The 25,211-nt window shown below is 40.0% G+C and overlaps 1 protein-coding gene and 1 long non-coding RNA gene across 2 annotated transcripts in view; both read right to left on the reverse strand.

Moving 5' to 3' along the window:
* Positions 1 to 6,533: 6,533 nt before the first annotated feature.
* Positions 6,534 to 8,613, reverse strand: LOC104943146 (uncharacterized). The gene is made up of 3 exons (XR_798085.1): positions 8,538 to 8,613; positions 6,691 to 6,781; positions 6,534 to 6,603 (listed from the first exon to the last, which is right to left on the reverse strand). It is a non-coding gene; the product is annotated as an uncharacterized lncRNA (long non-coding RNA).
* An 8,870-nt stretch (positions 8,614 to 17,483) lies between these two features.
* The window catches only part of LOC104943148 (immunoglobulin-like and fibronectin type III domain-containing protein 1), a 10,394-nt gene continuing 2,666 nt past the window's right edge, over positions 17,484 to 25,211 (reverse strand). The window contains exons 3-13 of the mRNA XM_010768474.1: positions 24,531 to 24,655; positions 23,664 to 23,805; positions 23,230 to 23,523; positions 19,896 to 20,075; positions 19,681 to 19,809; positions 19,125 to 19,433; positions 18,752 to 18,837; positions 18,427 to 18,619; positions 18,046 to 18,342; positions 17,655 to 17,981; positions 17,484 to 17,571 (exon numbers count right to left, since the gene is read on the reverse strand). Of these exons, the coding sequence (XP_010766776.1) occupies positions 17,567 to 17,571; positions 17,655 to 17,981; positions 18,046 to 18,342; positions 18,427 to 18,619; positions 18,752 to 18,837; positions 19,125 to 19,433; positions 19,681 to 19,809; positions 19,896 to 20,075; positions 23,230 to 23,523; positions 23,664 to 23,805; positions 24,531 to 24,655 (2,087 nt within the window). The 3' untranslated portion in view covers positions 17,484 to 17,566. The remainder of the gene's footprint in view (positions 17,572 to 17,654; positions 17,982 to 18,045; positions 18,343 to 18,426; positions 18,620 to 18,751; positions 18,838 to 19,124; positions 19,434 to 19,680; positions 19,810 to 19,895; positions 20,076 to 23,229; positions 23,524 to 23,663; positions 23,806 to 24,530; positions 24,656 to 25,211) is intronic.

Raw genomic sequence — 25,211 nt, forward strand, 5'->3', positions numbered from 1 at the left:
CCACCCATTGTATCACATTTTCTCTCATGAAAACTGAAACCAATTCAGATTCGTCTGACATCATGGAAAATGAACGCTTGAGTTTCACCATGGATACAGCACAGACAAACTGACCGTCTAAAAAAAAATGCTTCAAATAAATGACATGGTAGCATTCATTGTGTTGGAATGAGTAGTGTAGTACTGTAGTGTTACATAACATTAGATGAGCTAATGTGTGCATCTCGAAAAGACAGATTCACTTCATATTTCTGTGTTTCTTCCTATCTCTTTAAATGTGGCTGTCACACAGAGTAAAGCTCAATCCGCCACACTGACATAAACATAAGAATCAAACAACGCCCAGGAGAATAAGCCACTTAGGCCGTAGAAAAAAGAACAGGAAATTACAGAAGGAGCATTTCAATCCAAAAGTCCTTTCCAGAAAATGTGCTCAGACTCTCAGAGCAAATACTCGCCTGTCTTACACGAGTCATCAGATAAAGTGAGATGAGTGGTTCAAAACTACTTCATCATTGTAATAAAGTAATCGAGTGAAATGGGAGTGGCGGATTATTCATGCGAATGCACATCATCTAGAAAATCCTGTTTATGGAATGTTGAAGTATCTGCCGGTGTATCTGAACATGCTGTGTCTAAACACAAATACTTTCCAAGGTCTGCCATTATTTCATTATTTTCAATTATTATCAGTAATCTGCTGGTTTAGAAGTCATCGCTTTTCCCTAAAAATAGCACATTTAGCTTGGAAAAATTATAAACAATTCATAATTGATTGCAAATAACTGAACATTATTTTAAAACTTTAATCTGCACATGTTTTAGGTTCTACCCAGAGCTTTTGCTGTCTTGTGTTTACATTTCTTTAAAAAAAAAATTCCCAGAAAACGTAACTAGTTTATGCATCGATCACTTAGAACCATATACATATAAGCTGCAGTGTTAACATTTCTTAACATACTGTACTTGATAGTTGGTAAATAAACTAAGGTATTTAAAATCAATATTTGTACAGCTCAATTGAAATAAATACACATACAGAAATGATAAATAAGACATATATCCGTCTAAATATGTGAAATAATTATATTAAAAAAACGTAAAAGTTGTGTTTCTCTGTATGATCCATTTCTGGTCTTACTCTGTAGTTTTTGTCAGTAGCGGACGGAGAGGTCGGCGGTGAGTCTGTCACTGACTTCCTGGTGCGGGTCAGGTCCTTGGTGCGGGGGTAGTAGGTTGACATCCCCCCCCCCTCTTCTCTGGAGCGGTGGCTCAACTTCTACTGTAACACTCAGCGAGGCCACCACAGACAACAGCTGCCGAGACGCACCGTTTCCCTCAAGCAACAGTGACGCAGATGCCCATGACAGCGCTCCCGGGGAATCCTCAGCAACGACAGGTGTGTGTGTGTATTTAAGTGTGTGTGTGTCTCAGACCAGATGCACACTCCTATGAGCTGGAGAGAGCTGCAGCTAAGTGTGTTTCAAATGTGTGCGCACGCCTCCCTCAAAGCTCCGACAGTGCAGCGATAATCAGATAAAAGTGCAAAGATCAACAAAGCAAATTAAGTTATGTTGCTCACACAAACATGGAAATAACTCTTTAACTAGTAAAGCAAACAAATGATCCTCCCTAGTCTCCGCTCGGTCCACACTGAGGTATTTGGTGAAATGTGAAAAAGTCCAAATGGAAGCAGCCAAGAGAGAAAAGTTTGTTCCCTTTGCTGCCTCTTGCTATGTTCCCCAAAGTTATACACCCGCTCTCTCTCCATCTCCCTCCCTTGCTTTCTATCTCTCCTTCCCCTTTCACTGCTTGGTCGCCCTCCAAGTTCCCCCCACCCACCCTCTTCAGCTTTGGCAGTCTGCCAGAAGCTCAGCAATGGCCGGACTCGTCACTGAGGGCTAAAATTGTCCAGTGATGTGGACGGGGATAAGGGGGAACGTGGATCACAAAGCCTCAGATGGAGGGGGAGCTGCAGCAGTCTGTGTACAGGGAGGTCACGCCCCCCACGTGCCCACACACACACACACACACACACACACACACACACACACACACACACAATTACCTGAGGAGACATCAACATCCTTGCAGTATCAAGTGACTCCTTACACCCCGCGGTGCGATGGAGCTGAGATGCTGTTAGTATGAATGTTATGCAGTGTTAACACCAAGCACTCGTGGCACATTTCCTCTTACCAAAATGTGTTTAATTTAAATTACATTTAAGCCCTGTAGTATTTACAAGTCATTGGTGATTACGTTCTACATCTGTAATGATTATGTTTTCATCCTGTGGCCCAATGTAGTTTGTAAAAATACGAAGACTTGGTTGTATCTTTTTTTTAAGACTTCATCTAATTAAAGAAATGGTTTTAAGCTAAGATAAACCTTCATTAAAAAAATGCAGTTGTTTAAGAATAGATAATCCTCTTTCTTAATTAGAGTTAGATGAGGAGATCTACAGCAGTGGTTCTCAACTGGTCAGGCCTCGGGACCCATTTTTTCCGTAGTCAATAGATCGCGACCCGAAATTTTGAACCACTCAAATCCATTCAACAAAAAATCGTGCAGTAATATATATGCTTATAGCGTACATTATTAATTAAAGTGAAGTACACTGCATACATCCCTTATATCCCTTCACAGAACAAAAGAATGCTTTTTAAAAAGGTTTAATGAGATGATGGAATCAAAGCTGGACTGATTTTTTTTAAATACTAACATATAAACTATGCATTCTGGTACACTCTGAGAAGAAAATAAATATATCTATTACTACCCAACATATTAATATTATTTTATGCCATTGTTTGTTTTTCACTTTGTTCTGACAGCTGAACTTGCTGCTCCACACAGAGAGAAGAGCAAAGAGGAGATAGTCTGTGTGACTTACTTTAAATTGTGGGTAAGGGTAGATAGCCCCCATTGTACTGTGACCTGTCAATCATCAAACCGGGGGTCATATTTCATTATAATAATAATAATAATAATAATAATGCATTACATTTTTTATTAGAGCGCTTTTACAGGTGCTCAAAGCGCTTTACAATTACACATTATGTGTTCATTTGTATCTGAAGTTGTACCCATGGATGTATAAAGAGTAGTTCTACCGTAAAGTTATTCTCCGTGGGGACTTCCGGGAACAATCTTGATTCTGATTGGCCAGAAGACCAGAAGATGTTTTTTTGAGAAGACGATCACTAGTTTTCAAAAACGTTTTTTCTTCACTCACACTCGAAACGGGTCCGCGACCCACTTTTGGGTCGCGACCCACCAGTTGATAACCACTGATCTACAGTATACCTCTCTCATTTTAGTACAATAAATACCGTATGAAGCTAATGCCAGCAGCTGATTAGCTTAGTTTCAGTTATTTTATTGTAAAAAAGGGAAGCAGGAGTAATGGTAGCATTTAATAGTCACATTACAAGTTTAACAGACAGGAAATAACATTTTCTATTGTGAGCTTTAAAGTTGCTGGTAGAAAGATATTATTTCTTTTCAAACAGAGCTAGGTTAGCTTTTCCCTCTGTTTCAAGTCTTTATGCTAAGCTAAGCTAACCAGCAGCTAGCGGTTACTTAATTTTGACCACACAGACATGAGAGAGTTGTTCGGATCATCTTATGTAACTCTTGGCAAGAAAGTTAACAAGCGTATATCCCAAGATGTCAGACTGTTCCTTCAAACAACCCCCCCCCCTTATTCTCTTCCCATAATCTTCAGCACAGGCCAGCTTATGCTATCTTCCTTTTATAGTGAGGTACGCATCACCTCTCTGTTGCTAAACTCCCTCATACTTGCTCAGGGAAAAAAGATCAATGGAAAGATAAAAAACACAGGAGGAGAGAAAATAGAAAGATGGAGAGAATATGAAACAGAATGAAGGTGATAATAACCCTGATAAATCAAACAAAGACTGCCATGATGGGATGTGAACAACCATCCACACATGGCATTAACACAGAGGTGCTAATTAACCCTTGAGTACCCTCACTTACCTCCTAAGCTCTTCTGAAAAGGTTGATGTGTACAGCTTTTGTTCCTACATTATAATGGGTTGTGTCAATGTGACACGTGGGCTTTAGTGACGCATTGTTTAAAAACTGAATTGGCCACAATAACCACCTTGTATACAGTTTATCTCTAATATATGTTCTACCGTCTGTAGCGAATACGACTTGGTGGGAGTGAGCTACATTGGCACTGTTGTTGGTGAGTTTTTATTTAGAGTCAATCCCAGTATGATTGCACCTTTAGTTTCCAGGACTTTGGAGATATTATTATTGTGTAACTCATGAGAACAGGAAAACTTCACAAGAGTTACTTGAGTTTTGGAGTTACCAGCAAGAATTTAATCAAAAGTGGTACTGTAAAGTAGCATTGGCTGTAAAGATAGTCTTGGTAGTTCTATATCCCGTTAATTCCCCTTATCATAATCGCCACCATCTCCAAGAAGCTAGCAGGCAGCAGAGCCTCTTCGCTCTACACCTGTCTATCTCTCTGTGGCTGGAAGCCCCAGTGGAAAATCTGCTCCGACCATCAAGGAGTCAGGCAGAGGTCGGCTGTGCTGATGGGCAGCCTGTCCTGCTGCCAGTGAAACCTCGCTGCTCGGTATGATTATCACAGACAGATATAGTCCTCTCCGTAACGCTATGAGACTCTCGTGTTACTAACAGATCTGTTTCAGATTCCACCGTGGAGGAACAGCTGACCTGGAGTCAGCTCACAGGCAAACTATATCCTCTCTAATCTATACCCTTATCATCCCTTTGTCCCCTATCATTTCTGTTCCCTGTATTTTCTTTTTCAGACATACAGATTAGCAGTATATCCTCACTGAAAGTGGATCACACGCAGCCCGCAGGTGGAGAATCAGTTTAGAGGGTGAAAGAGACAAGAAATTCACTCTGAATCCAAGGCTAAGACTGAGCAGAGTGCGTCTCAGTTGGCCCAATATGGTATGGTATGCCGAGACACCTCAGCCATGTGATGTGAGAAAGCAAAGCGACTAAGAGAGAGGAGGAGGGGGTGGCTGGTCCTCCTGGACTGTCTTTCTAAGAGAGAGGAGGAGGGGTGGCTGGTCCTCCTGGACTGTCTTTCTAAGAGAGAGGAGGGGGGGGTGGCTGGTCCTCCTGGACTGTCTTTCTAAGAGAGAGGAGGGCGGGGTGGCTGGTCCTCCTGGACTGTCCTTCTGTGAGACATTAAGCAGCGCTTCTAGTTAACAGAATCTCTGAACACATGCTTCACAACTACGATTGCGGTGCATCTCAAAATATTGCATCAGAGAGGGATTGGCTGCCTTTGAAGCGTACTTAGCTTTGGGTGTAGGAAAGACAGGATGTGAATTATGAAACAATGGCGCTAATGAATATTGACCCGTTAAAATTGTGGGAAATAAATCAGTATTCAGATTCCTTTTTTATATACCATTGATGATATATTAAGTATGTCATGAGCCAAATAAAACATCTTAAGGGATCTTAATGTATAAGAGTATTCTGTATAAAGTGAGCTGGAAATATTCACTCTCGGCATGGCATAACAAAATAGGGACATGTTTTGGCTCCATCTAGTGGTACTAAAGAAAACCAACAGGAAACTACTCAACAGCCAGCAGCTGAGGGATCAATTGCTTTCCTTTTTCTTTCTATGATTTATAAGCATGCTTTTCCCCAACAAACCTCTGCAGTGTTGTATTCTGAACGCTCACAGAAATGTCGTTTCTGTTGCAGCGTTGTAGCAAAGGTCATCTCTGCTGCCTTTTCAACAGGGTTCTGATTTTCATCTCTCCACATCCTTTCACCCGCTGCAAATAGGATGTAAGTACACGCATCTATGAATCACTGCTGAAAACAAACAATGACACAACACTGAATGTTGGAGACCCAGGCCCTCTTTCTTAGCTAAAAGAAATAAGCATAACATAATGGTTTCCCCTTGTCCTCTTATAAGATAAGATTTACTTTGGGAAACATTTTTGTTGCAGCAGCATAAAACAAAACAAGGCATTGCAAATAATAACAAATTAAAAGTCTAGTCGAATCAAAAACTAGTTAAGTACATGATTCAGTAGATTGCCCAATTTGTGAATTATATATTACGATCGTTGCAAATATCATGATTATATAGCAATAGAGACTGTGATATCCCAGAAAATGAGGAAATGAAGACAAAACTATTTCAATAACACAAACACTGACCTCTGAATGAGGTGTTGCTGAGCAGGCCACAGGATCCAGCAGCAGACGAGTATGGAAGGTTTGGCATTGGAGACTCAGCGATGGCTTCTAACCTGTGTTCAATGTTTCCCTGCTGCACATGCACAAGATAAACAATGAATCTGAGACGTCCTCTAAAGTCACAAACGAATCACTTCTGCAGAGAAAAGCCTATATTCACAAATTCCTTTGACTTACATCGTCCATTTTGCTCCATTTCGTGCTGATCTCTGTCCCTGTGGATTCTGTCGGGCTGATTCTGACCCTCCTGTCATCGGAAGAGCCTTTCCTCAGACAGATCCCTTCCTCTGTCTGTCTCTCAGCTGGAGACGCTCCGGTGGTCTTCTGAGCCTCTTTAAGGTCTGTCAGAGTCACGCCCTGCAGGGCAGTCATACAGCTTCATCTGTCAACAGCCAACACACAATCCAATAAAACCTGAGCCTCTGTCAGCCACGTGTTGTTTACCTGTGTTGACCTCCGGGTCTGTCTGGCATGACGAGACTTCGCTTTCCTCTGAGACTCCGCTTCTTCATCCCTCACCGGTGTCAGGTATGACCTGGGTGGGTACAAATATAATGGGTAACGTAGTTCAAATAATAGCACTTTAACGGGGCACTGTCAAAGAAATATACACAAAGAACAGAAGACGGTATACAAATTCTGTTCAGGGCAAATAGAGCAGACAGAGACAAACCCTATAGTCCTTATCAATCCAACTCTTTTTTAATGTTTTACAGTGCTGTGCCTTGTTAAAATCAACAATGGTGTTATCAAATACTTAAACAAATTAAATGGAGCAACCGTAATGAGTAAGATACTAATTGGACCTGAATAATATTATAAGTCAAACTCAATCCAAAAATACTTTTATTAGTGTTAAACACTTTCAACTATGTTAAATATGTGCAATATATATGTCGTTAATAACTGCAATATATACCTGGCTGCTAAATCCTAAGAACTGTTACAGGATGTGTATTTTGTAAATTGTGTAACTTTCACTTAATTTTATTCTATTTCTTATTATATTGTAACTTTTTTTTTACTTTAATACTTTTGTATGCATGCTTCTACGTAACATTAAGCTGTCTTTGACTCTTTTTCTGCTGTAACAAAGTACATTTCCCTTCTGTGGGACTAATAAAGGTATTCTGATTTTGATTTCTAACTGCTAGGCTCACTTACACCTCATTTGCGAAATGTGTTTGACATAATAAAAACTGTTGACATTTTAAAAATAGGCAATCCTCTTTGAGACAAGCCACACAATTAGATTATATAAAAGGACTGGTTAAAGTCGATATGTATGTGTTTAAGTCTTATATATATGTCCTTGTGGCAGTTGACCACTATGCTAAGTTGGTAATACAGCCTTAGTGTGTTGATTGATATAACGCTATACAACATTTTTAAGATTGTGAACAATTTATAATATACCAGGTACATCTTTATTATTAATAATGCAAGAAAATGCCCAGCAGCCACACTCCTCAACCTCCTGCTGAGTCTCCTTAATTGTGCCTTATGCTGGTGTAACACCCAGCTGGTTTACACTCTTTAATAGATTCCCCCCGCATTATGCACCATCTCAACATCTAATTTCAACAGGAAGTAGATCAAATTAGAGAGGCAAGAGGTTTTGAAAATGCATTTTCATCGTGTCCTCAAGACCTCAGCTCGATTTCCCCAAGAGGCTTAACACACACATAGAAAGAGCTGAGCAAGCATCAGTGGAGAGGCTCATGTTTTACACCGAGAGCTGACCGCCATGCTCTGCTGCTACGCTTTACTGCTATTGATCTCCCAGGACTGGAGTCACCCTGAATCCTGCCTGAGAGTCAGCGAGCTGCTCAAAGCTGTCTAATGTAGAAAGCATAGCATATGGACTATAGTATATAGGGTGATCCCACAAAATGACACAGTAAAATACCCCACAATAAGCTAGCTCCCAAACAGATCCACAGCAGATGAGTTGCGTTTAGGCAAATGCTCCTCTTAAGCAAACTTAATAAAGAATGTTCCTAATAAATATGCTAAAATAGTTGCTAAGAATAATATCCCTGAGCCAATAATTACTTATGTACATACAAAAGCTAATCATGACAGGGACTAATTTACAGCCCCTAAAGTAAACTACAGGCTCCCATTACATCAGTTCAAACAGGCCCACAGCACCTACACAGAGAATAGTTCCCACACATTAAGATGACAAACATGAGGACCAGGAGCGATGCCAAGACAGTGTATTCTTGGCAGGCTGAAAATAAAGATTTTGAAATATAACAGCATGACTCAGTCCTTCTGAAACTTACCTTGGAACAAATGCTTGCATGGTGCCTGTGGAAGGTCAGAGAGTGAGGAGCAGGGATACTGCAGCAGTGCTGAGTGGGAGAGGCTGAACACAATGACTGTTACCGGCGAGTGGAGAGAGAGAGGGAGGGAGAGACTTCCTGTCCATCTGAGTGATGTGCATACAATCGATTTAGACCATCTGTCTGCCAGTGTCTATTGCAAGCAAGCTAACAGTACACACTTTGGTTCAGTTGACAACATGTGCAGCAAACACAATGTTGATTGTGGTAATATTTAATAATTAGTGTTGGGTAGTAGTTAATTACAATTTGCAGTAGCTTTACTGCATTTTAGTGATTCAAGAGATTTCTTTGCCAATGTGTATGTAGTTACTTACTGAACCTATAAACAGTTTTGCCCATTAATAAAAAAAAAGTATGTTTATTTTACATTGTTTCCATGCCGTAACCACCTTGATTCAGCTTTGACCGATGAAAAGGTTCATATTTGTATTTTGTGCCTTTACTGTGACTCTTTTCACCCTCTGTCTGAAACCACAGCCCAGTCTGCTCTGATTGGTTAGCTGGCTGTCGGAAATGCCCACGCCTTGGCACATCAAGTACAATTTGTTGGAGCGTTGGCCAATAGAAGCGCAAATGGTACATAGTGATGTCACTATGTTACTTAAGAAAACAAAGGAATCCAATGGAGGTGTTTCAGGCAGGAGGGGAGTGTGTGGGAGAGAAACTCGTTCTGGAAGGAACTTTTCGTTTTTAGCCTTTGCAGACCAATTACATGCACAACAACCTATGACACACCACAGCGAAGAGGAACCTCCCAAAACCAAAACAGGGCGGCTTCAAAGATGCATGTTGAAGACTGTCAAGATTGTACAAGTCAGTTCCAAAACTGACAACTTAGACAACAGGCCTTTTTCTTTTATTTTAGATCAGTCCTCAAATGCTTAAAAGCGGCACATTTGTGTATGTACTTTAAAAAATCTATTAAGTGGCATGTTTTATTGCCATGCAACCATTTTGTTTTATTTATATAAGTTGTATGTTATATTCCCATGTTAGTGTGTTGCAATCTCCTTCTGTCCCAGCATGGTGAAACCTAGAAAGCCCAGTTATTCATTCATTCAGTCAAACACACATTGAGGGCTCAAGTAGCATGCACGACACATGCTTTGGTCATGTGATGACATAACTCTATCTTCCCTGACCTATTCAGTCCAACAAAAAATGCAAAGCTGGCATCTGTTCTTTGGGGGATATTTAGGTTGCAAACAGCTGCAAAACAGTGCAAATTATGGTTACCCCTAAAACAAAATGTAATTCTACAGTTGAAAGATTGTTTCCTTCCAAAGTATACGCACATAAAACACATTATAAACACGAATAAATACTTCATTTGTTAGGGACTATTTCCGTCTTTGGGCTGGCTGTTATAGTGAGCATTTTCATCGCAATAAATCAATGTTGTGTTTAAATAGATTTTTGGATACAACCTGAACTCTATAACACTTAGGGTTGAGCTATATCAGGCTTTGGCCCTAAAGACATCCAGCTCCAATTTCTGTTAATGTAATATGATCAATGTGAATTTTGTATGGCACAACAGCACATAATCAAGTATACAAAACTCAAAGAACCAAGGTTTATTTTAAAAACATGAATCTCATACTGACAGTAACCAATGTATTGGCAAAAACTGCATTTTGTAAAAGTGAAAAGTCTCAGTAAATTGTACAGTGGCACCCAGGTTTTATGATAATACCAAGAACTTGCAGAATGGCTACAGAAACACATTACACATGTTTGAAGCATGACCATGTACACATTTGTCATGTCTCCAAAGAGGTAATATTAAAACAACACATTAGATATCATTATTAGTTGATATGTCTATTATTTGCCCTAATCACATTCTTTCTGCCTTATTTGAGAATTCACATTATCCAGTTGTCTTCAGAGCACATTAGAGAACTTGAGTCTTGTGATGAGACCTTATGTGTTCTTTGTCCTTTGTGTGTTTCTATTGTTCCCAGACATGTTCAACCGAGTTCAGATCTGGTGACGTTTCGATCCAAGTTTCTGGTTCAGTGGAAGTTTCTTCTCCTTAAACGTCCAACATGACTCTGCAGTGTTAGGCAGTCCTTCTGTTGGCTTGCTCTAACCTGTCATGTGGCTGTCTTCACACACAAGCTCTACATTTGCAGCTGTAATGTTAACTTATTGGTACCAACAGTGATGATTTGAGTTCTTATTGGTGTTGTTTTGATTACAACTAACCATTTGTGAGTCTACCTCAGTGTGTATTTCAATGCCACACAAGATTTAGATGCCGTTATGTGCCACAATCTTTAATCCTGGACAGCAGTTTATTCCTAAAGCTCTTTTAATAGTTACAGAAAACTGCTTTTTTCCAAGCATTATTAAAAGGGACAATAATGCATGTCATTTCTGTTTGTATTGTGGCTCACAACAGCATTACATGATGCATAGTCTGAAGAGAAATTAGAATCTGAATAAAAAGTAAGAAAGCAGTAGGATGATGTTCCTGAAATAGTTCTTGGTAGAGGACTTTAAGACCACTGTATATTACAAACTACAGGTGTCTGGGTGTAATCAGTTAAAGGAAAGTGTTGGGTCAAAGCAAACCTCCAGTTTTTAAAGCACTGAAACACAGTGCTTTCAAAAGTAAAAAAAAAAAATCTATCAACTACAGTTTGTCCTATACTATAAAGACAGGAATAGTTCTTGTTTGTCTCATCAAAGATGCTTTTTTTTAAAATTATTTTGTTAGCTCTGTAGTTGCCCATGTTGTCTGTGTAAACAACTGGGAGACATTTAGTTACTGTAACAAAAACAGGCATTACTTATGGCTTCAAGTGCATTGACAAACAGTTTAGGCAGTAACTTCTTCTTATGGCATTGGCTTAGAGTTTTCCAGCTTATTACAGATACTAAACTTGACAAAAAGTGTGATTGATGAAAAGTGGAAAAAGCTCTGTAGAAAGACAAGTCATTATTTTATGGATTAAGGCTTCTGAGGTTGTTATTGGCAGGAACACCCTGAATCACCCATTTCCAAACTCATGTTTTGAGGTCCAGCGTAGTGACAAATTTCTTCTGACTGAGGTCTGCCTTTCAAAGAGCAACCATGTAAAACGGCACCAAAACAACAGCAATCAATAATGCGTTCTACAGTATCTGTCCTATTGTTGACGGTGATTTTGTACTGAGAAAAGTTGCCATTCTCCTTTCTTGATATGTCCTGTGTGGAAATTGTTTCCTTTCCGGCGATATGCACTCTGTAAAACAGGAAAAAACAAGAAATAATTAGTTATATCACAGATCTTGTTTGCACAAGAAGTTTTCTCACTATAATTTCACTTACATTCATCTTCTGGTGAAGCATCATTTTCAAATGGCTCCTCTTCTTCATCCGTCTCTTCCGCCTCCTCTTCAGCTGCTACATCCTGCTGTTCTTCCTCTTCTTCTAACACTTCCTTTTCTTCCAGTCCCCCATCTCCTTCAGACACCACCTCCTCCTCTGCTTCCTGGGTCTCCTCTACAGACTCCTCTTCCTCAGCCTCCTCTGCAGGAGCAGCTTCATCTGTCACAGAGTCCTCCTGCTCCACAGGGGCTACTTCCTGTGCAGCTGCCTCTTCTTCGCTTTCCTCTCCTGCTCCTTCTGCCTCAGTATTGGATGCCTCTTCTTCTACATCTGCAGGAAGTTCCTCCACTTCTTCAGGTGCTGCAGCTGCCTCTTCCTCGACCGCGGGAGCTACCTCTTCCACAGGCTACAGCAATGGAAAGCAATCAAATACATCATGAGTTTTTAGAAGACCACAGTCTGCACCTCAATCATGTCACAATAATTTACAAGTGTGCTACTTGGACATCCAGGTGTCTCTGTAAACAGTATGAGAAGAAATGACAAACAAAACTATAATCTATAATATACTGTATGAAGGTAAGTGTAGATGTGAATTCCTCGGAGATACCATGCCAGGCAATTAGCTTCTTCAAATTAATGAGATGAAACTCTCATTAGAGTTCCCTTTGGGCACACAGTGAACAGAAATAGTAATGTGTGCAGACAGTTTGTGTGCTCATGCATGCTCTACAATTAGAGATATTCGAAAGTGTAAACTGCTTCTTAAACTTTACATTTTCAAACTTTTTTAAAGCCTAATAAGGCTTACACATCTTTATATACAGAGACATATCTTAAGTCTGGTTACAGGCCTCTCAACAACCCTACATATCTTAGATTTGTTCAGCAATTTAGGAATGTCTTTGTATTGAGATATATTATAACCAGTTTAAGTATCATTAATCGACCAATCAGGGTTTTGTGGGAGGGATTAAAAATGTCAATATAATCTTCCTGCGAAACCAATTGCCTGACATGAGAACACTGTCACGCTAGCGATTCAGTCTGATTATCAGGGCGAATATGATTCGCTTGTGAGTTGGTTTCCTAGGTAACCTGCTCCTGTATGTTCTGCAGCTGAGTTTTGATCCTGCAGACTCTGACGTACCGTTTCAACCTGTTCCTCCACGCTGCCCTGCTGGAGCTGTTCATTCTCGATCAACCCTCTGAAAGACAGAAGACACAGTGAGAGGTTTTAAGTTAAGATCTCCATTTCAATTGTTTTCAGTTTTGGGGAAAGAAATGTCAGAAGAAATAACATAATAAAGTATTGTGAAGTCCCTTGAAGCCTGAGCACTTATTGTTAAAATAGACACAGATAGCTTCATTACATAGCTTTTCTAGTGTGCAACAACAGCCTGTGAACCACATTTCCATTTTTTTTTTTTACATGAGCTTCAAAGAGAGCTCACTCTGCAAACAAATGTTATGCAAACCTTTCAGCTTTAAAAATCATTATAATAGAGATGTTTATACAAATCAGGACAATCTCACAATGTGAACATGAGGCCTAAAGACTCAGGTCTGGAGTAACACAGAGACAGTGGCCGACAACAGGGCTTTGTCAAAGTCAACATAAAGTCATGGGTCAGAGGAGGTGTGCTATTTTCTCCACTGCTCCAAAAAGCAGCAGATTTTTTCCACAGCCTACCTGACATTAGCCATCTCCAGAGTGCTGGCCTCCATCTGAGCCTGGTAGTTCTCCAGCTGCTGCTTCAGCATCTGCACCTCGGCCGCCTGTCCGTCCATGCTGGCGCTCAGCGTGGCCACCTCATCCAGTTTCGACTCGGCCTCTCCCATGCTCCCCGTCAAGCCTTCCACCTTCTGGGACAGTTGGTCGCTCAGCGTGGACAGACCCTCCACCTGGATCCTGACCACCTCAAACTCCTCGCTCTTGCCTCTCAGCATGCTCTGCAGCTGGCTCAGCTGCTCCAGGGACACTGTGGCCTGCTGCATTTCCGCCAGGCGGTTCTTCATCTCCGTGTGGAGAGACATCACCTGAGCGGGGAGGTCAGACGTCCTGAGCTGCTCAGCTGTAGCCAAGGCCATGCCCGCCTGTTTCTGGGCCAGTGCGTAGGAGTCCTCCAGGGCATTCAGGCGGATCTCCATGCTCTCTGAGGCTTGCTGCTGTAAAGAGACATACAGGAGGGATGTTGAGTCAAAATGGCCACTTGGAGTAACCATCACTCTGCCTGAGATGGTGCAGTCTCTATCTACTGTATAAATGGGTCCCAACACTATGAAAATTATATAAAAGTCCCAGACCTCTAAGATGCCAAAATTAATTTATATTAAAATGCTATATTATTATAATAATGTACTTACAAAAACTGCATTGCTCCTACCTTAAAGTGTTTTTAGGAATCATTTGGTAGATTCTGTTCAAATTCTAATTTGTTCTCATTAAATCACTGTCATGGTAAAGCAATCAAATGCTCCAAGAGAGTAACTACCCAGAAACTGTCCAGGATGATCTAATTAGTTAAACCAATATCAGAATCTAACCAACCATGCCTGGACAGAACATAAAACTATAGTTACTTGCAAAAAGTTGCAGGTGACAAACTGGTGTTTTTTTCAGTTACGTACAGTATGTTCCTGTCAGCCAATTAGTATTGTGCACATCAGCAAATGTATGAGTCACAAAAAAAAATTAACTGCTGATTCAGGAAGTATGTCTGTAACAAGACTGAGCTAGCAAAGCTGCTCTCATGCAAATGTTTTGCCACATTAAATTACCGGAACGTCAAGTGTTGCATAAGAGAAGAAGGGAGTGGGTGGATCGTATTGTTTTGTTTAACTGCTTTATTAAAAAGTTAAAATAATTCTGCGTGGAGCAACTTCAACATGGTTGGGAAACACAGGTGGAGTGAAATACAACTCAAGGCAGCCATGAACCTCTGTTTGCAGTGGTCAGTTCATTTTTACAGATATTTAAAAGTATAGGAAACCAACACAGTATTTAAAAAAACAATGTGTAATCTCACAAACTCAGATGGAACACTTTATGATTGCCTTTTAACAGTAACACTATCTCAGACAGAAGGGTGTCGCCTTGACCATTGTCAGGCAATTATCATATGAATGTTAGGGTTGTAATTACCATGCAATACTTCCCCTTCTGTCTGCCCCCCACCTTTCTTAAAGACTGTAATGAAATGACCTAGCTGAATGAATACTCTTCCTGTGTCTCTTCCCTGTATAAAGTCATTGCTTTTCTGTGTAACTTTAGTACACATTGTTGCAGGGTTATCTGTCCTTCCAGCTGGAAATAAATTGATTCTGTTAAATGCTATAACTCTTTATTAAATAACACATTTTTGGTTTGAGCTTGTATCTTTGTTACTTTCTTACCAGAAGGTGATTAAGTGTGGAATTTCCACCACAGGCAGCATCCTCTATACAGCTCTAAAAGCATGTTTTACTTGAATTATAAAAGCAGATCACTTTTGATTTTCTGTAGTGTGAGATCAAGTCCCTGCAGGAGTAGGTCAGGAATAATCCTCATTACAAACGTCAGCAGCTGTGTGGATGTTAGAAATAGCAGCGACGTGTGCTACTCACAGCAGTCAAGCTGTTGACATTTTGAAATCTGATATAAGGCCTGCACTTTCCTTACTTATAAGAAACTGTGTGCTGGGGCCTTTTCTTGTGGAAATTAGAAGAGATTTCTAGTGTTTTCATGACAGGATATTTTTAGACTATGGAAGGAGGCGTGTTGCTCTGTGAATGGCTGCAAACTCAGGTGATTACCACATTCTCAAAGCAACTTTCAATTACTTACCTGGTTATTTGACTGTCTCATATCTTCGTGGGACGACTGTAGCTTCACTATTTTCATCTGCATGCCCATGAGATTGTCTGTTAAGTAGGTTAAAGTTTGGTGCTGCTGGAAACAGAACCATGAGCCAGTAGCACCGCATATTACTATCAGCAGGAATAAAACCAAGTGGAGAGCGATGTTGTTCCCCCCACCGCGAACTTCTGTCTCCGTGACATCGTTTTTGAAAAAGTTATCTTCATGTTTGTAGTTGTTCTTCCCTTTGCGATGTTTTGCAGTCATTTTCCCCCACAAAGGACACAATGTTCTAGGCAGGCGAGGTGGTGTGCAAGGAGCCGGAGGGTCAAACAAAGCAGAAGCAAAGTAAAGAGGTTTAAATGTTGAGGCTCCTCAAGCGCAGCGCTGCACAGATCGAGATGGATTCAATCAAAGTGCATTAAAGAACCGAGAGGCTGCAGCGGGTTCTGATGAAGAGGCAGAGAGGAGGATGAGGCAGAAAGGGAGGCGTGGACCGAGGAGGCGTGATCCTCCATTCAGGAAGAGGAAGGGGGAGTCGGGGGTGGGGGAAGGTCGGCACCAGGAGTGGCTGAGCCTCTACCACCATGTGCATTGCTGTCTTCTAATAGAAAAACTACACGTACGGTTTCCCTGGGCTATTTATTACTGCAGCATGTGGTCCCCTCAGTGGGTTACAATGAGGTGACATGACTGTGACTGCATGGAAACCCTCCTGCTGATCGGGATTAATTTAATCAATTAACCTTTGTTCATCGTAGGCTACAGTTTACACAGAGATAAAGGTCACCTTTGGTATTTGAGATGTCAACATCTTCTTGGCCTTTGCTGTTTCCATACTCTATCTGACCTTCATTTAACGGTTGAATGCTCAATTGAAACTGCACTTTGGTTAAATTGCCTGTTAATCCTATAGTCTAATTAATTAGGTTTTCTTGATTTCTCGCTTTTTTATACTTAGCCTATTTGCCATTGGTGCTGCATTTTTTCCTGTTGTTTGTGGATTTAAAGGGAGGGGTTCTTACAAATGATTGACTTTTCCTGTTGCACAGATTCAACTTTGACTAATGATTTTTTTTTAGGGCTTGTGTAGTACCACCTTTTTTTTCTTTGCAGGGAGGGCTAGACCCCAATAAGCAGGTTGGACAGGTTGACATTACTTAACACAAATCCAATCCAATCCACTTTATTTATAGCACATTTTAATAACAGAAGGTTTGCCAAAGTGCTTCACAATGAACATTGTACACAAATAGATAAAATGCCTAAAGGCTATGGACAGACAATAAAAGCATACAAATAGGTAGTGACAAATGACACTCTCACATGTATAGGATAGACACAGCGGGAACACCTGGACATGTTTCCTGTTAGATGACAGTTTGTACGCACAGCATGTTGCCTTTTGAATAACAAGAGTCTCAAAAAAGACTTAGGAAGAACATGAGCAGAAACACAGATTGTCAGCATCTTGCGTGTTATGTGTCTGGTGTCAGATAAGTATAGTTTCACAATCTGTAGTGCAAAAATATCAACAATCAGCTGTGAAAAGATAATGTCGAACCACAGCCATCTCTGATTTGAACCATGAGACAGAAAACTCTGTGACAAAAACGTTTTAAAACCATCCAATGAACTGTTTTATTTGAGTATTGTTTTGTTTTTCTAAGCAATACAGTTTAAACAAAATTCCATCTTTTCCTATTGTAAATGTTGCATTATATCCAAGCGACACTTCAATTTAAACAACATGTAAAATATCTAAACTTTAAAATAAACACTGCTCATATTGTGGGGCCTTTAGTGTCTTCACTCTGTAAGAAAGAGATAAATTGTTTAGCATCATTGAGTATGTTCTTTAATTCACCTATCCTTTGAAATAAAGTGTCTCTCTCACCACTGACACTGAGGGTGGTGGAGCACTCAGCCCGTCCCAGGGCGTTCTCTGCAGAGATGGTGTACTCCCCCATGTCTTTGGGGCCTACGTGGAGAATCAACATGGAGCAAACTCCACACGTGTTGGAGATGTAATAGTTGGTATTAGTGTTCAGGCTGATGTGATTCCGATACCAGGTGATACGAGGTGGGGGGTTTCCCTTCACTGCACAGCTCATGTAGCACTCATAGCCTTTTGGTGCAGTGTGAAACTTCAACGGTACAATGAAGGTTGGAGCACATCGCAAATCACAGTCCTTAATGGTCGGTATATACACCATGAATTTCTCTGCAAGAAATTACAAAAAGTTAGGATGTTCCCTGTGAATATTAAGATTTTCTTACCAACTTACCTTTCTTCTTCTCCCTCCTACAGGTTGGTGACTCTGACGGTGCAGAGATGCCCATGTCGTTTTTGGCATACACCCGGAAATGATATTCCCTCCCGTGCATGATGTTGCATACTGTGAACCTGTTATTGAAGAGTCTGTCAGCCACTATGGTCCATGTGCGTTTAGTGGAGTCCAGTTTCGACACTGTGTAGTGGAGGCGGTCATCACGCTTCTCATCAGGAGACGGTTCCCACATCACTGTCACTGTGCCGGGCACATTTTCATCCAGCTCTACCGTACCAGGGGGCTTCGGATCATCTGTAACCACAATCAGTTTTAGTGTTTCATTCATTAACACTTCTTTGATATAGAAAATATACAGTGTTATTGTTTTAGTTTTACCTGTGACCCTGACCTCTGTACTGAATGTCTCCTGTCCTGCCATATTTTTCACCAGAATGGAGTAGATGCCAGAATCAGAGCGCTCAGAGGAAGGGATCAGCAGCTGGGACGAGCCGTCAGAGTTACTGACTGTAACTCTCTTTGACACTGGCACATTGTCCTTCACCCATGTAATAGTCGGGCGTGGAGAGGCCTGTGGAAAAGAACATTAGCAATGCAATGTTTCAGGCCTGAATGTATCCTCAGGGTTTTCCTCCTGATTAGTTTAGCAGAACCAGTTGTCCTCAGTGTGTTGTCAATAATGAAGCTAAAGTAGAAATGTCACCTCAAAGTGCACTGTGATCCTGACAGAGTTCCCCGCCTTCACCACCATGAAACTCTTCATTTTGTGGTTCGTGAACTTTGGCCTCACTGGAAAAATGAGCACAAATGATGAAAAGTGCTTTGGACAATGTTTAACTTCATGAGGTTTGTTTTAAAGAGTGAGAAATGGAAGGTCAGTTCCCTGAAAATATTTCTTTAAACATCCAACACAATACTGATCATATAGAGAAGCATTACATTATATGTACTAAGAGATATGGGACTGTAAAGAAACAGAATATAAAGTAGATTTCAGTCCCCAAACTTTCCCTTGTTAACTTTCTGCACAATGTAAGCTGCAAACCAACAACATATTCCAACAAGCATTAACATACCAGGTGATGGCATTGCGAGGACATAGTTGGGCAGCTCCTCTGCAGCACCATTTCCTCCATCATTAAACGCAATCACTCTCACCCAGTACATCTCCATGTGCCTGAGGCCTTTCACACGGAAGGAAGTGGTGATGATGAGGGTGGTGTTACAGCGGGACCATTCAATGCAATCTGCAGGACGAATCTCAACAAAATATCCCTTTGCTTCATCCTGTTCCCCAGGTTTATCCTCAGGTTTGGTCCAGGTCAGGACAAAGTGGGTGTAAGAAGTTTCCGTCACCTTCAGGCCTATCACTTTACCAGGAGGCTCTGGGGTACACAACAATAAAGATTATGCAATTACAAATGTCAGATGTTTAAGATTTAGGTAGTTATTTTCTGATCTGACATTTTATAAGTCTAATAAATATGATCCTTTTCAACGTCAATACAAATAAAATGCTTCACATTATTAGGCAAATGTTATTGATTTCATATGCATTTAGAATGTGTTCATGAATATATAAATTGTGCAATCTATTGTTTATTTTTAAGCATTAGAAAAAAAGTTGCTCACCCTTTGGATCCCGTGCAAAAACAAAGTCTGATGCGCTGCTGTTTTCTCCGACTCCAGAAAGGTTTATGGCAGAGACTCTGAATTCATACTCCATCCCTACCACGACATCTTTCACTGCATATTTCTTTTCTAAATCAGAGAATTAAAAACAACAAAATCTCAGTCTTATGGTCTTCATTGCAGGATTAAACTACAATCAAATAAAAAGGACAAACCTTTTATAAATTCATCCATGGCATTGACAACAGTCCAGAGATTACTCCCTTTTTTGCGTTTCTCCAAAATATAGCCCAGGAGACGTGAGCCTCCTGTTTTATTTGGTGCAGCCCAAGAAATATTGATGCAGTCGTCAGAGGCGCTGACCACCTTTGGAGGCGCTGGAGGGCCAGGAAAAGCTGAAACATGCAGAGATAAATTGGTAAATTATATAGTCAGAGCTATTTTTTACAGTTGTGTGACTCTTCAGTTTAATAGCAATGCTGTATTGATGGAAATGAAGTTATAATCTGGTCATGTTCAAAGAAAAAAAACTGCTCTGACATCAAAGGTCTTTCCTGTGTTTTCTCTTGATTAACACTCTACCTTATAACTGTGCAGTAAATTATTGTTATTGTTAATCTTACATTAGCACTGTCATGAAATGTTCAGCCTCTCAGTGAGTGAAAGAAAATTAATCAACTAATTAAATGATAATTGATGCATTAATGGAGTGATTTATTAAGCTAAAACGTGTAAATTATTTTATATTTCTCAAGTGTAATAATGTGAACTTGTTATCTCATATCATTGTAACAAAAAAAACATCATTTTGGGGGGTTTTGGGCTCTTGATCGAAATAAAAACAAGTGACTGATCACTGATGCAATGATAAAGAAGAGCAGCAGGGGGCGGTAATGAAACTGAATTGTATGATGATCAAATAAGTATTTTTGACATATCGCTGTATGAAAAGTACAGGTGTGAGTCACTGATTAAATTAATCATGGTTGAACTCCTGGTGACTGTCATACTGTCATGGCTTAGTGAGACATTTCTAAATAACGTTTTTTTCTTATTTATTATAATATTTATTGCAGTTATCTTGTTTTCTTGGTGCATACACCCTTAATTGGCACAGGCCACACCTGCCTGAAGGAAGGTTACCAAAGGGGAACCGCAGCCAAACAGTTTGGGGCATTTGAGTCAATTTGAAAAATGAGTTGGACATTTAATTCACTGATCAGCAGACGGATGAAAAACATTTGAAGTGGATATAAACTTGTTTGAAGAATCTGGAAACCTCTTCAAAATGGTTGTAAGTGTTGTTAAACCACTTGTAGCGTTTCTGAAGGTTTGCCTTGATACTAAAGGATGCTTAGCTAACTTAGCTGTGTAGCTAACTAGTTAATTGTGTAAAGTAAAGTGCTAAAGTCTGAAATATAACAACGGCTTTTACATGAAAGGCGTAACTAGGAAGTTCCTCACGATTTTACTCTTTGTTTTGTTAGTTTCTTTGGTTATCAAGGTCTGTAGTAGGCTTTAGTGTCATGTAAACAAACGGTAAAATGCTATTGGTTTAGTTTCTCTCAATAAACAACGTTCTTCATCAATCAGTGGACATTAATTCAATGTTAATAATTGATCACAATAATTCCCATACAGATATAATTCAATCATTTAATAGAGACATTTAGCTGCAGAAGTTATCTACCCCAGAGTTTTTCAAGAGACATAAACAGGGGAAGACCCAAACCGGTGTTGTTGATCTGCTGATAAACTGGTAACCCTAACACTAACCTACTTAAATTAGCCAATTAGACATCCAGCTAAATTGTAGCACATCCCAGTCTTTCTCCCAGCATGTGCTGTCTGGGCTTTTTGCTGACATTAAAGAAAACCTTGATCACAATAAAACCAAATGTCAGCCATCTCGTATAGCTTATATATCTAATATCAATCCTTGTGGTCTTTGAGCTGCTGATTAGATGTGTGTCATCTGCAATACAGTTCTCTCGCTATCTAACCCCAATGTTACTGGTTTCCAACAGCAACAACTTGAGGGGATGAGTGGATTGCGACCATGGATGAGACTGTCAACGTTTCTGTTCACTGTTGGGCCTGACTGGAAAACTTCTTCAAAACGTTGACTCCATGAAGGAAGTGCTGGTGGATGGAGTGTTCTTCAAGCAGACTTCAATAAGTAAGTGCACGTTTTTTTTGTGTGTGCTTGTATCATGTTTCTTTGTTTGTGTCTGGCAGCCGCTGTGCTGTAAATAACCTGTGTTTGTTTTGACCAGCTGCGTTTTTTTTGTGGTTTGCTGTTCTTTTACATATTCATGGAAATGCATTGAAAACCTGTTCAATATAGTGGACTTTTTTCAGATCTGGAGAGAAAAAAAGATGCCACTTTTTGATTTGATATGTTTATCAATTGGCTAAGTCTTGATTTGTTAAGTTTCTTGTTATTTGCTAATAAATGTTCAAATATAGTTAACAGGCATTGAACAAAAAAATGGAAAGGGTCCTTTTATCATCTGTTGCATCCCTGTTCTTAAGATTATAGATTAGTAGGTGGGTCAAACTGATCCGACAGACATCTCGGAGGTATTAATTTGGCTCACCTAGTGTGCCGGCTTGCATTTCATCAGTCTCCATCACTTCACTTGTACCCTCCGCCGTCACTGCCCGGATACGGTAAAAATATTTCCGTCCATGTTCTACATCTGTGTCACAGTAGCTGACCACCCCAGGGATTTCCCCTAATTTCTTCCATGTGTTTCGTCCCACCTGCTGTCGCTCCATTATGTAGTTGGTCACTGGTGAACCTCCAACATCCTTTGGAGGCCTCCACCTAAACTCAATACATTTAGCTGAGCTCTCAGTTACCTCTGCAGGGCCCAGGGGGGGAGTGGGTTTGTCTGAAACATCAAATAAAGTACTTGTTAGAGCTTGACACATTTCCTTACTTCTTTAAACATGTGACAATGAATTATGCATTTAAACTAGAGAAACAGCATTTTCCTTGAGAGAAAATTATTTTAAGATTTGACAGGTGTAAGGTGGCAGACGTAGCAGAGGCTTGAACTTAATAACTTTTGTAAAGAGCTGAATATATTTCCAAAACACATCTTTAACCTGTCACATTACCACCGAACGAGATTCAACTTTGCTTTCTCCTTTCAGTAGTATTACAGAGCTGCAGTTTGAAAGCAAATACCTCCATCTGTCCAGGCACAGGTGGGCTCAGTGAAATGTGGCTCCCTTTCACCAGATAGAAAAAAGACTGACTTGATTCTTTTTCTAATTATGCGAATGAGCAATGAAGCATTTTATGACACTACTGTTTGCGTTTGATCTTACAAGAGCAAATTCCTCTGTGCTTCAATGCTTGCTGCACAAATCAAATCCATTAGCGTTTTTTAAGAATATATTTTTCTTGAAGGAGTTTGAGTTAATTATTTCTTTGAACTGCTCTGACATTTGTATTGTTGTGCTATGAAGAGCCTAAGATTAAAATCTGTGGGTGATAAATTGATTCCTCTGTATTGAATTGCTGCATCATTCACTCACCAAGAACAATTAACTGGGAAATTGCCTCGATGAAGCCGTGTTCGTTCTTGAGCTTAATCTTGATCTCTCCCGTGTCCTTCCTCTGGCACCTGCTCAGCAGCAAGCGGCTGTGACATGCAGATTTCTCTATCTTTGTGGTGTTGTCATCTAGAAGCTCTTCTCCCTCTTTGTACCACTTAATCTTGATGGGTTCGTGGCCAACGAATTGCAGTTTGAAGATTGCATTGTGCCCCACTTTCACCGTCACAGACTCAGTAAAAGCCTCGAGGTCTTCGGGGTCAAACCTTGGGGGATCTACAAAAATGGGTCGGTTAGTTATTTCAGTCGTATTTATCTGAGACCTGATTCTGACCTTTTCTGTAAATGTATATATTTTACTTTTCCAGTTATACTTCATAAAATCAGTTTCTTATTTTCATGACGGACTGTCAAACCTTTCACGTTGATCATAGCCTCTGTTTTACGATGGTCTGCCTCAAAGCGGTATTTCCCAGTGTGCTCTTCCTCACACCTGATTATGACAAATTTATGGATCGCACCATCTTTAATGACACTGAAATTGTCTTCTGGAGATATCTGAAACGAAAAAGGGCAGACAGATGAAAATAAACAAATCAATCACAGTGTTTCCCCAAGCAGAGAGAGGAGCTGTGGATTATTGTTATTGATTAATGCATCAGTGTTTCTTAGGGTCAAAAACACTAAACTCACAACTTAAAATGAAAGCGTTTAGTTTATTTAATAAAAGAGCACATGTTCAATGTGAAAAGTGACGGTAGTTATAGATTAGCAATTTAGTGCTATATATACAAATATAAATAAAAAGACAAGACAATGGTTGGGGAAACACTGAATCAACAATAAGTAATTATAGTTATAATCACTTAAGCAACACTACAGGTCTAAAATGATTCTGTCGGTCTCGGTGTTCTTAGTAGGCTTGAAGTATCTAAACTACCAAATGTTTGGGAAATAAAACAACAAAGCAATTTTACAATATTAATTTTCGGGTCAGTCAACAATGCTAATATAATTTTCCTCTGAAAAATGTCCTTATCCAGCAAGCAGCAACAGTGTTTTTTTGTAGATGGTCCTTTTGACAGATACTAACAATGCCTTCTGATTTTAAGTCATTAACGACCAATGATTAATACGTCACTTATTCACACATTCCCCTTATACAGCAGAAAATGAAACGGAAGTTAACCAACTGGTGTTGAGATTGCTAAGCAACCATGCAGTATCTGTCCTTGAAAAGTTAATATTTTCACGGTATGATGAGTTTGACCTTTACGACTGACCTTTTTCCCGTCTCTGAACCAGGCTCCCTCACAGTCCTCACTGCTGAGCTTACATGTTAGCTCAGCAGTCTCATTGATGATGGGATTGACATCAGACAAACCACAGATGAAATGAACCCCTGGATCTAACACACACAGCAGGGAACAGTTAGACACTAAGATCATTTTGATCATTTGAGTCATGTCAACTGAAAGGTACTGAAAATATTGGTAAATGAACTACTTATTTGATAACCAGATTAACAGACGCAGAAGGAGCCCTTATCCTATGATTTAGTCATGACACCTTTGAGGTTACTTACCAATCACCACGTCTTCTATCAGTTGGCCTTTTCTTTTATGCCTTGAACGTTTGGCAGTGCCATTCCCACTTTCAGTTTCTTCACTCTCATTGGGGCCTTCAGGACATGTACTCGGACCTTGTTTAAAAAAAACAGTATGTTGGTATACTGGAAAACAGAAAGTGAATAATGCTAATATAACTAAAACAACTATTTCTGCCTTTACACTACAAAACAAAACTATACACAGTAATCACTGCCTCATCTTCCATTCATTAAAGAAAACGTTTTGGAACATTATAAAAATCCAAACATGTTTTTTTTTCTGGCCATTGTCTTATACTATACCTCCATGCAGTAATTTCTTACCATTGATGGATTTCTTTTGCCGCTTGCTTCG

The sequence above is a fragment of the Notothenia coriiceps genome, unplaced genomic scaffold (assembly GCF_000735185.1).
Source record: "Notothenia coriiceps isolate Sejong01 unplaced genomic scaffold, NC01 NC01_scaffold00005765, whole genome shotgun sequence".
NCBI classification, from domain to species: domain Eukaryota; kingdom Metazoa; phylum Chordata; class Actinopteri; order Perciformes; family Nototheniidae; genus Notothenia; species Notothenia coriiceps.